At 41.1% G+C, this 10,224-nt stretch overlaps 1 protein-coding gene across 1 annotated transcript in view; it reads left to right on the top strand.

Annotated features, from left to right (window-relative positions):
• The window catches only part of KCNMA1 (potassium calcium-activated channel subfamily M alpha 1), a 1,147,148-nt gene extending 1,138,745 nt beyond the window's left edge, over positions 1-8,403 (top strand). The window contains exon 28 of the mRNA XM_007938677.2: positions 8,379-8,403. Coding sequence (XP_007936868.1) covers positions 8,379-8,403 — 25 coding nt within the window. The remainder of the gene's footprint in view (positions 1-8,378) is intronic.
• Positions 8,404-10,224: the final 1,821 nt, after the last annotated feature.

A 10,224-nucleotide genomic window follows, 5' to 3' on the forward strand; every position in this document is an offset into this window, starting at 1 on the left:
ATTTGTATGGATGAGCTAGCCCTGGGCTGGTGTATACATATTTGAAGTGTTTACTTTAAAACTTTTTATTGAAGAGAATAGGGGTGGAGGGGAGGAGAAAGATGCCACAGCTGTACCTTCTCTAAAAAGGTGTTTTTATGGTGAATGCTTCGGGTTTAGATTTTGGATCCCCTGTCCCTACCCCCCAAGCATGGTAGTTTTGGAGATTTGCTTGCTGTGTGAATTGACAAGCACTTTTACTGACAGAATGACAAGGCTCAGTCTAGAACCTCCACCCCACCCCTCACACCAAACACGGGGGCAGTGATTAGTCAAACCAGTAACGGGGTGGGGAGTAATTGTATACATGTATATTAAAGAGCCCTATGAGTAGAAGATGTTTTTCAAATTATTTTTGTCCCTATATATTGATTTATATATTACTTACAACTATTTCTCAATATATAACTATATATAACTATGTATATATATTTATATATACCCCCTACTTTTGGATCATGAGGAGCTCTTCATGCATCCTTTGCAAAGGAAGTTATAAAGTTAGGCCCTCAGAACATTTATAACTATAAGAATGTGCCAGTTAAAGTGCTCAACAGGAAATATGACAGTTTAAAAGCGTTGTAAAACTCACATAGCTTACTTCTCTCTCTAAAGTGCAACAAGGATGAATAGAATGGGCCAAGGTATGACAATTAATGGTTCTGCATGACCTAGCCACTGCTGGGGGTTTTCTTCTATAACGTTGTCCTTGTGAAAACTTTTGTGAAATTAAAAAAAAAAAAAAAAAAAAAAGGAGTTACAAATTCTATTCTGTTCTTGGTTTAATTTTATTTAAATTGTTCTGTTTGTGGTTTTATTTTATTTTTTCCTCTCTCTCTCTCCTTTCCCACGCCTTTCCCCTCTTCTCTTCCTTCCTCCACTTTCTAAACTGCTCAGCGCAATGAGGCTGTGCGGCTGCTATTGCTAGATCCCTTAGAGTTTGTTTTGGTGTTCTTGGGTTTGGGGTTTGGGTAATTTGGGGGGAACTTCTCTCCATCTGGCTTGCCTTTAAATCTGCACGTGGCCTTCCTGCCCACCTTGGTACCTTGCTCCAAATCCAAAAGCATTTTCCCGTTGAGAAACCCAGCTTCCTTCATCGCCCCCCCCCTCAATACCACCACCCCAACCCAGCCCCATCCCTCCATCAGTCTGTCCACATCTCTGTGTTTATCTTGGCTAGGCCTACTAAATCAAGTGATGATGCCAGTTGATATACCTTGCTGGAAAACATTTGCAGCTATTCCATTTGGCAAACCTGGTCTCTCTGTTAACCTCTTCTCCTCCTCTTGGTTTAAATTGGGAGGATTACTAATAAGAAAAAAAAAAATTGTCTCCTCTATGTTGGGATCAGTATATGACCTAAAGTTAAAGCTGTTCAGATGTATGTATCAACTAAATAGTCCACATCCAGTTTTCTGGAGGCTGATGATTCTGTCTCTGTATTATTGTGCCACCTGCTTTTTAGATGTTTATCAAATCCCAACCAGAGATTGGGCAGATAGAGAGAAATTATTTCAAAATGTGTTTTATATACAATTTGCTAGCATCTCTGATGAGATGATATTGTGACTGGAATGGAGTGGGAACAGACTATGGCATGAGATAGAATTTTGAGATCTTCCCTGGATTTAATTACACATGCAATCAAGGGCTACTGGTAGATAACTGAGAGTTGACTGTACTTGGAAATGATGAAAAATTATTATTTTTTTATTTTTTTAGCCAAAACTAGTATATTATGCTTTCCTCAACAGAGTGAAGCATCTCCTCCATTGTTTTCCTTTAGATCCCAGACTGCCCATTCCTCTTTTAGGAACTCATCAGTTAGGAGAATACAAGTTTCTCATATTATGTCTCTTACTACCCCTTCCATCAACAAACAAAAAAAAGTAAGTGGGTAAGGGTGAAAGGAGTTATTTTGAAGTAAAGCGAGTGCATTTAAAAAGAAATACAGTTCGAAACTCAATTATCTGCACCATTCTAGAAGAGGAGTAATTTGTAACCCATTCAGTCCAATTTACTTTAAGCTTTGAAAAGAGTGAATGTTCAGTAAGTAAGTTAGTAGACCAGGAGACACAATGAAATCCTCTTAGTATTCAGGTGATCATGAAGTCATCAACAGCCCTAACAAGTGTTACACACAGGGTCATGTCTGAAGCCACTTCAAGTGGCTAAAAAGAAAGCTGGATATTTATGCATATAAATTTCTACCACAATTGGGAGAGGGTTTGAATTCTGCTCTGAATATTAAAGATTATAACCCAGAATCTTAGGCACTATAATAGATGCTCAATAAATATTTAAAATAAACTTACCCTGAGCATTTCTAGGTCTTACATAATCACTTTATAAATCACTCTTGCCCCCTTATCTTTAAAAACAAAAATATACAATAACCGCCTCTAGTTGCTTCACAGTGCTGCCATGCTGTTGGCACGTTGCTGAACTGGGCATGCAGCCTCTGACAAAGAGGAACAGCCAAGTGAGTTCACTAAGCAGAAGACTGATTGTGCCTCTTGTCAGGTTGTCACGATCCCAGATGACCAGAACAACCTTTTCACTGGCTCTTCCTCGCCATGGAAAAAGCCTAAAGGTGCCTGTATCCCTAAAGAGACAATTAAATCAACCTGCCAAGTTCCCTTGAAGGAGATATAGGAGAATACAAAAATTTCAGAGCCTCTGGAAGTCAAAACAGGGTACAAATCCACGTCTCAGTCAGTTTCTTACAGCCCCTCCCTGCTTTGTCATAACATGATGGAGCAGCAGCTGTGGGCACCTGTCAGTGAACTGGTTCACTTTGTCTCCCAAGCAGAGGTTACACTTTCACAGGTTGCTTATCCTCTTCTTGCTGTACCGCAAGCTGAGGTTTAGTGAGACAAGGTTTGAAAAAGAAAGATTCCAGTTGGATAGCGAGGTACCCAGAAGGGAAGAGTGAAGAGGCTGCCCTCTGGCTGTTGCCTGGTTGGACTGAGGACAATGTGCCCTGCCCAGCAAATTGAAGGATTAGACTTTGAGTGGAAAGGGACAGATGGAGTCATGGTGGAAAATTGCAAGTGAGTGAGACAATTTTCATAAAAAGTGCCCTAGCTTGGGCACAAATTATTTTCATCTCTATGAAGCAGCCATGCTTCACCTGTGCATGAGTGGAGTTGGGTGTGGGGCACTGTGCTTTGGCAGGCGCAGGAAGAGCACGAGACCAACCACCAGAAACAGAAATGTGAAGTGGGAAACCTTGCAGCCTTACCCTTTGCTCTTACTCCTTAACTCCTCCTTCACCCTTGTTGTTGTTGTTGTTGTTATGTGCCGTCAAGTCGGCCCCGACTCATAGCGACCCCTCCTTGGGTTTCCGAGGCAGTATCACTACGGAAGTAGGATTGCCCAACCTTCCTTCCGAGGAGGGGCTGGTGGGTTTGAACCGCCAGCCTTCTGGTTAGCAGTCAAGTGCTTTAGCCACTATGCTACCAGAGCTCCCTCCTTCACCCTTAGTGTTCTCAAATTCTACCTCTCTATCCAACCGGAATCTTTCTTTTTCAAACCTTGTCTTGCAGTCCAGCAAGAAGAGGACCAATTGTTCCAAATGCCTTTGCACCCTTTTTCTGCACTCATCTCTGGGGAGTAGTAATGTGAAAAGGCTAAATTCTGCAGCACTGGCAATCCGGAGTCAGCAAAGCAGCTCAGTTTACACAGCACAGCCCGCTTCTCCCTCTGCTTCTGGGGGCTCCAGACAGCTCAGGTAGCCCACACAGAGGTTTGGCCCTTCACCACTATATTCCACCCCCCAGGATCCCTGCAGACCCACAGCCATTGGCTGGAGGAAGTCCTACCACTTGTACTGAGCCCCACAACCTCAGCAATGAGGCTAGCAATGGAAGCTGCCAAGGCCTTTCAGGTAGGGCAAGGGTGCCTATCACATGAACAGACAGTATTTCAGAGACACAGAGGGGCTATAGGTGGGTGGCAGCCCTGAACTCTCTAGACCAAACATCAGGTCACCCCTTCCTCTCCTTTACCTGCCCCCCCCCCTCAATGAAGACTACCCAACTAAATCCTCCTCTCTCATCTCTACTGTCATGACCCACATTCTTCAGGCAATACTCCAATTAATACACTCTATTTTCCCACCCCTAGATCTTCTGTTGAAGGGCATCACTTGCAATCATACCTGGAAAAACACCACCTATCCTTGTTTGAGTCTTTTAGTGCCAATAGTGGTCACATTAATGACAACCTGTACTGAAAGCTTATAATGGAATAGGAAGTCTGGTGATCTATTTCTGACAATCAGCCAGTGAAAACCCAATTGATCATTTCATTGTGCATGGGGTCACCATGAATTGGGGACCCACCCGGTAGTGACTAAGAATAACAATACCGAAAGTTAACATTTTAGCACCTACAATGGGCCACTCTTCTATGCACTTTACATATGGTAACTCATTTAATCCTCATGAAGACCAGAGGTGGATGCTATTATATCCCCCTTTAAAAGATGAGGAATCTAACATAAAGATTTATTCAAAGGCATGCGGCCAGTAAGTGATCAGATGGGATTTAGACTAAAGTCTATGACCTTAGCCACTGTGATACAATGCCTGCTATTATTACTAATAGTACTAATGACCTTAACAGCTCATACTGACTTACCATGCATCTGGATCTGTGGTAAGTGCTCATGTGCACTCGCTTCCTTTTTCCATGCAACAATACTAAGGAAGGTCCTATCAATTAGCCCCCCTTTTCAGAGCAGAAACTGAAGCTAAGATAAATTAAGTAAGAGCCATGCAACTAGGATAGGAGCAAACTAGGTCAGCTTAACTTTAAACTACTATCCCAGGCCATTCCCTTGGCCTACACCTCATTGCTTGCTCACTGGGGATAGCTCATGGCATGGCTGGTAGATGACACCTCCCCATGGCAGTGACATTCTTCTACCAAGATCTCTTTTCCATAGTTCGTCTTGCAGTACTAGCTCACTTGCCACAGATTGTGAAATGCCACTCCTTCCCAAACACCACTAACTGCCATGTGACAGTAACTTCCAGCCTGTCATTGTAGTAGCATTGTAGTAGCCCCTGTGATGACATCATGCATCCTACCTTCTAGAAGCTTATTAACAAGTGAACTATTTTTCTCTGGGAGTGAGGATGCACTCACAGCCATATCAATTGCTCTTCTAATGTTTAAAAAAAAAAAAAAAGTCCACTGCTGTCAAGTCATAGCCACCCTTTAGGACTGAGTAGAACTGCCCCCAGAGGGTTTCCAAGGGTGTAAATCTTTACAGAAGAAGATTGCCTCATCTTTCTCCCTTGGAGCCATTGGTGGGTTCCAACTGCTGACCCTTTGGTTAGCAGCCAAATGTTTTAACTACTTCACCACCAGAGCTCCTTCTTCTAATGTCAGGGATAAAAATAAAGCTCCTGGAAATCATTGTGGCATTTGGATTTATCATTGACAACTTCATTTGAATTCCTTCTCTGAGTCCTCTTCTTTGTGGCCAATTTTGTAGCCACCCATTGTCTTAGTTTCTTCTTCGGAAGGTGAGATTGAATAAACAAAGTTGTCAGTCCCATCTTTGGAGCACTTCCATGGTAGCAAAATGACTGTCATTAAAGTGTGTGCTCCTGTGGAGCTGTTTGGGAGAATACCTTTGCCACCAGGCACTTCTGTAAAATGCTCAGAGCACTAACACATTTCCATTTCCCCCACATCCTAGTAACCAAGGCTTCAACAACACATGCATTTCTATCTTACAAGGCATCAGAATTAAACAGCTATTTCTCAGGCATGATAAAACCCCACCTTCTCATTAAGATCTGCCTTAACCCAGCTCTTCCCTGAGTTGAAGCTGCATGGCCAAAACAGAGGCTACTATGCTTAGGTTTCTTTACTGCAAAAAATTTAAAAGGAAAGAGAAACGCTTAAATGGGGAAATAATATTCTCTTTCTTGCAGACAGCAGAAGGAAATTGATACTCTCTTTGCCGTGAAAGGTCAAAATGCCAACTCTGAATTGAACTGTACAGACTAAATTCTGAACAATTATTCTCTGCAACAGTTGTAAAAATTTCAGCAAATTACAGCTGCCTTGGGTCTTTCACCCAAAAGACCTAGTCGTTTCCATCAGCACAGTTCACTCTCCCTTCCAACCTGGCATGTCCAACCTAGCACTAAATCCCTTTGCACAATCAGTCTGCGTTATGGCATGGCCAAAGCCAAGGGTGGCTCAGGCAAACAGAGCACAGACTCCAGGCTCCACTTCCCTGAAAATCATCTTTACACATTTACCATTTGAAAAAGTCATACTTTGAAATTGTTTCAGCGGTCTGGCAATGCTTTTAAAACATGATAACCATCACACTTTACTCTCTCTGAAAGGTTAGTTTAATCGTAGATCACAAAAAAATTGGTTTCCACAAATGCATAATGGTTCATCTATGTCACACTTGAACTAAATGGTTTTTTAAATGGAGCTGAAATTATTTTGATGTGTACACAGTCCCAGATTTCTATACAACCTTTCTTAACCAGCCCATCAGGAGCCTTGCCTCTAAAGCCTCATTAATAATTCAGATGTGCTGATGACTTTAAAAGATCTATGGAATTGAAGCTTAGGAGGAAGGGAAAAAAAAAAAAAAAAAAAAAAAAACTCTGCTTGACAAAAAGATAAATGAATGTAGAAAGAAGCTGTAGGAGTCTGGCAAGCTGTAGATCATCTCAGAACAGATTGTAACTTTATCATTCTGTCAGGGGGAATAATTTAAAGCACTTAATCAGTTAGCTTCACTGTGAGGATATAGCATTATGAATTCCTATCGTCCAATCTGTTCAAATCAAAGTGAACTTAATTATAATAGGTGAGAGAGCCAGAGCAGGAGAGAAGAAGGGGAGGAGGCAGAGGAAGAGCCAAGAGGCAGCAAGTTTACTGAGAGGTAAACTGAGCTGCCGAACAAAGGGGAGCAAGGCTTTCTCCCAGGCACAACCCAGTTCCAGAGACAGCATGTTCATGGAGAGGGCTCAGGGCACTTGAAGTAGCAAGAACAAGGATGGGCTGAGGAGGAACAAGCACAGGAGTGATGAGTTGAGCATGAATATTTAATTTAGAATTAACCAAAAGGACAGACAGACAGACACACACACACACACACACACACAAGCCAGGTGAGAGCTTTTATTAACAAATCAGGCCAGGACCATTGGCAAGACAGTTAAGAATTGTTCTGATTGGCAGAAAAGGTCTCTGGAGAGGTCATTATCTCTATAGCAGTGGGTGTGTTTGAGAGCAGAAGAAACTAGCTTTTTGCTTTTTTCTCTTTGCTTTTTCTCAGCCACTAAAATGAGGCATAAGATTCTAACTTAGAATGTCTGACTTACCTAGTCCCTCCATATCTACACAAAAACCAATGTCCCAGAAAATGCCCATCTTAGGAAGAGGCGGGGATGAGAGCTGAGTCCTATCAAATAGCACTACACTGCTAAGAGGATGCTAGATGGTTTTCATTCTCTCCTCAGCCCCTAAATGCCCTGACTCAGCAATCCCTTCAAGCCATTTCTATATTTAGGGATGGAAATGAAATGCAAAGACTTTATTGAGCTCCCTTGTTGACAAATTGGGTTATTATACTCAGTTAAGACACTGCCACTAGGATCCTTTTCAAAACTTTCCAACAACACAGAGTTTTCTTTCTTGAAATGAAAGCCATCTCAAAATTCTCTTAAAACAGTGGTCACTATTCTGGTTTTCACTCTCATTAGCCAATAACTTCTGTGTGCTTACTTTAAGACCACAAAACTGTATGCAAAAGAAACGTAATAGTAATATAGTTGAGATAAACCTTGAAGTATGCTTGTGACAAGCATAGCCCAATCAAGGCTGGAAGGAGGTGATTCTGTAAGACATTCTAGATCTTGCTCTGCAGCTGAGATGTTGTCCTTGCACGTTCCACTCAAATCAATGAGTGTATGAGTTTGTCCTCTGGCATGATGTCCACACTCAATATTTGATATATGCAGCATCTTCTCCCCACCTAAGCTTTTCAGGCCACTAATCTGACTCCAGTGAACACTGCCAGAGTTCATCTTCCAGCCCTACCTTATTCTCTGTGGACCATCCATAGAGCCTCCAAAGTCCAATGGCACACTTGGTTTATAACTTGTTAGAGGCAGCATAGAAGTATGCTTAAAGGTCTGGGTTCTCCCTACATTGTTTCTCAGCAATTACTCACTGTCAGCTTCTATCAAATACCTTTTTGCATTTTTTCAATGAACTTCCCAACGGCTTTACCCTAGGACTAATTAAGCTTCTCATTTTCCTTCCTGTTCTCTATCCGTTTTGCCCTTTAGCAGAAAAGAAATGGTTTACAGATGAATCGGATAATGCCTATCCCAGAAACATTCAAATCAAGCCCATGAGTACCCACATGGCTAACCAGATCAACCAATATAAATCCACAAGCAGCCTGATTCCACCAATCAGAGAAGTTGAAGATGAATGTTGACTCCCAGGAGACCAGAACTATTTTTTTAAAGCCTGACAAACTTCATAAATGGTGATGTGACTTTTTTTCCTCTTACATGCTGAATCACTGGTGGCAACGTTAGGATGAGCAAGAATTGTGAGAAAAAGTAGACAGATCTTTCTCTTTGTCTGCCTTGAATATTGCTTCCATGTATTTTGGAAAAGGAAATGATTTCATTTATAAATGAACATACTAAAATAGTCATGTATAGCCTCTAGCATTTTAAATTATTTTTATTTATTAGAAAGAAAATATATTTTTCTTTTTTTTTTCATTGTCAAATATCTTCACTATATCCAAACAATGCAAAATCAAAATGAGTAAGTGGCCAGACTCCTTCATATGTATTCATTTCTCTTCTTTCTCTCTCTTTCTTTGAGGAGAATGATGGTCACCACCACAGTTAATTGTAATTAAGGGAAATGGATTATTAAAAACATTTTTAAATGGTCCAACAATGTATACATGTATTTTAGTAAATCCAAAAGAGAAGATAAAGGGAGGGGGCAGGTGAGTACCTGCTCCTGCCCTGGACAGGTATGTATTTTGATCTTCATTGACACCAGCTCTTAATAAATGGAAACTTAATTATTTTCACAGTTGAAAGTCATATTTTTGTTGTTTCATTTTTCATTCTGTACTTCTCATCCTTTGCTCATATGTTTAAAAGGAAGACCTTCTTGCAGGTTTTTCCAATGACCAGGTCAGGATTACTAGGCCAACTAACTACACTAGGAGGGTTGTAAACATGCCTGGGAAGTGGAGGTTGAGGACAAGACGCACCCAAGAGATTTCTCTTCTTGTTGTTCTAATGGCAGGGGCTCCTACATGCTGCTTTTTCTGCTCATTTCATATTTCCAAACCACTCGAGCAAGTAATTTCAACTTCAGAAGAATCTGGTGGGCTTACTCCCTGCTCCTCAAATTTCTCAGCTTTTAGCCTGGAAGTTTGTAAACACCAACAAATAGTTTTACTTAATAGGCTTAATAAATTACTCATCCTTATAACTGAGTTTTTGTTTAAGAGCCAGAAAATCAAGAAGACAACTTTTGCCCAGATTTTAATTTGCAAGCTTTCCTTTAGTTGCTGGGAAAACACACAGAACCTTGCTAGAACAGTTTAAAAATAATAATAACAATGAAAAGAAAGCAACAAATGCATTTAATATAGACTGTTAGAAAAGGCCTTTGAAAATCGCCAGCAATGCAATCAGCCACTTCAAACTGTGGTCCAATGATTTTTGTAGCCATCAGAGGCAATTATGATGTCTCAGAGCTCTGCTGTTGCTTGCATGCTCAGAGTAAAGCCACCCAAGCAACTGTTTTGTTCCAAATGATTGAGCAAGTCTCTCAACTTCAAAATTATCAATCTTCGATACAATCATCAGGGGCTCTGGATTTCTGGAGATGCATGGATGTGATAGTGATTTTTATTTTCTTAAAAATGTATACCATGGACACTTGGAGAAACCCAACAAACTAAAGTATCCGCCCCCCCCCCCAAAGTCCCATGATATCTGTTCCATTAATTCTTTAGGTCATGGCCCTGTGGTACCTAGTCATATTTGTGAAACTGATCAGCACAAAGCAATGAAAAAACATGTCCACTATGTACTTCAATTACCAACGTACGCAAAGTGAGCTTCCACCTCTGTCCACTCCCTGCAGAGC

The sequence above is a fragment of the Orycteropus afer genome, unplaced genomic scaffold, assembly GCF_000298275.1.
Source record: "Orycteropus afer afer isolate SDZICR_OR568_19922 unplaced genomic scaffold, OryAfe1.0 scaffold00052, whole genome shotgun sequence".
In the NCBI taxonomy this organism is placed as follows: domain Eukaryota; kingdom Metazoa; phylum Chordata; class Mammalia; order Tubulidentata; family Orycteropodidae; genus Orycteropus; species Orycteropus afer.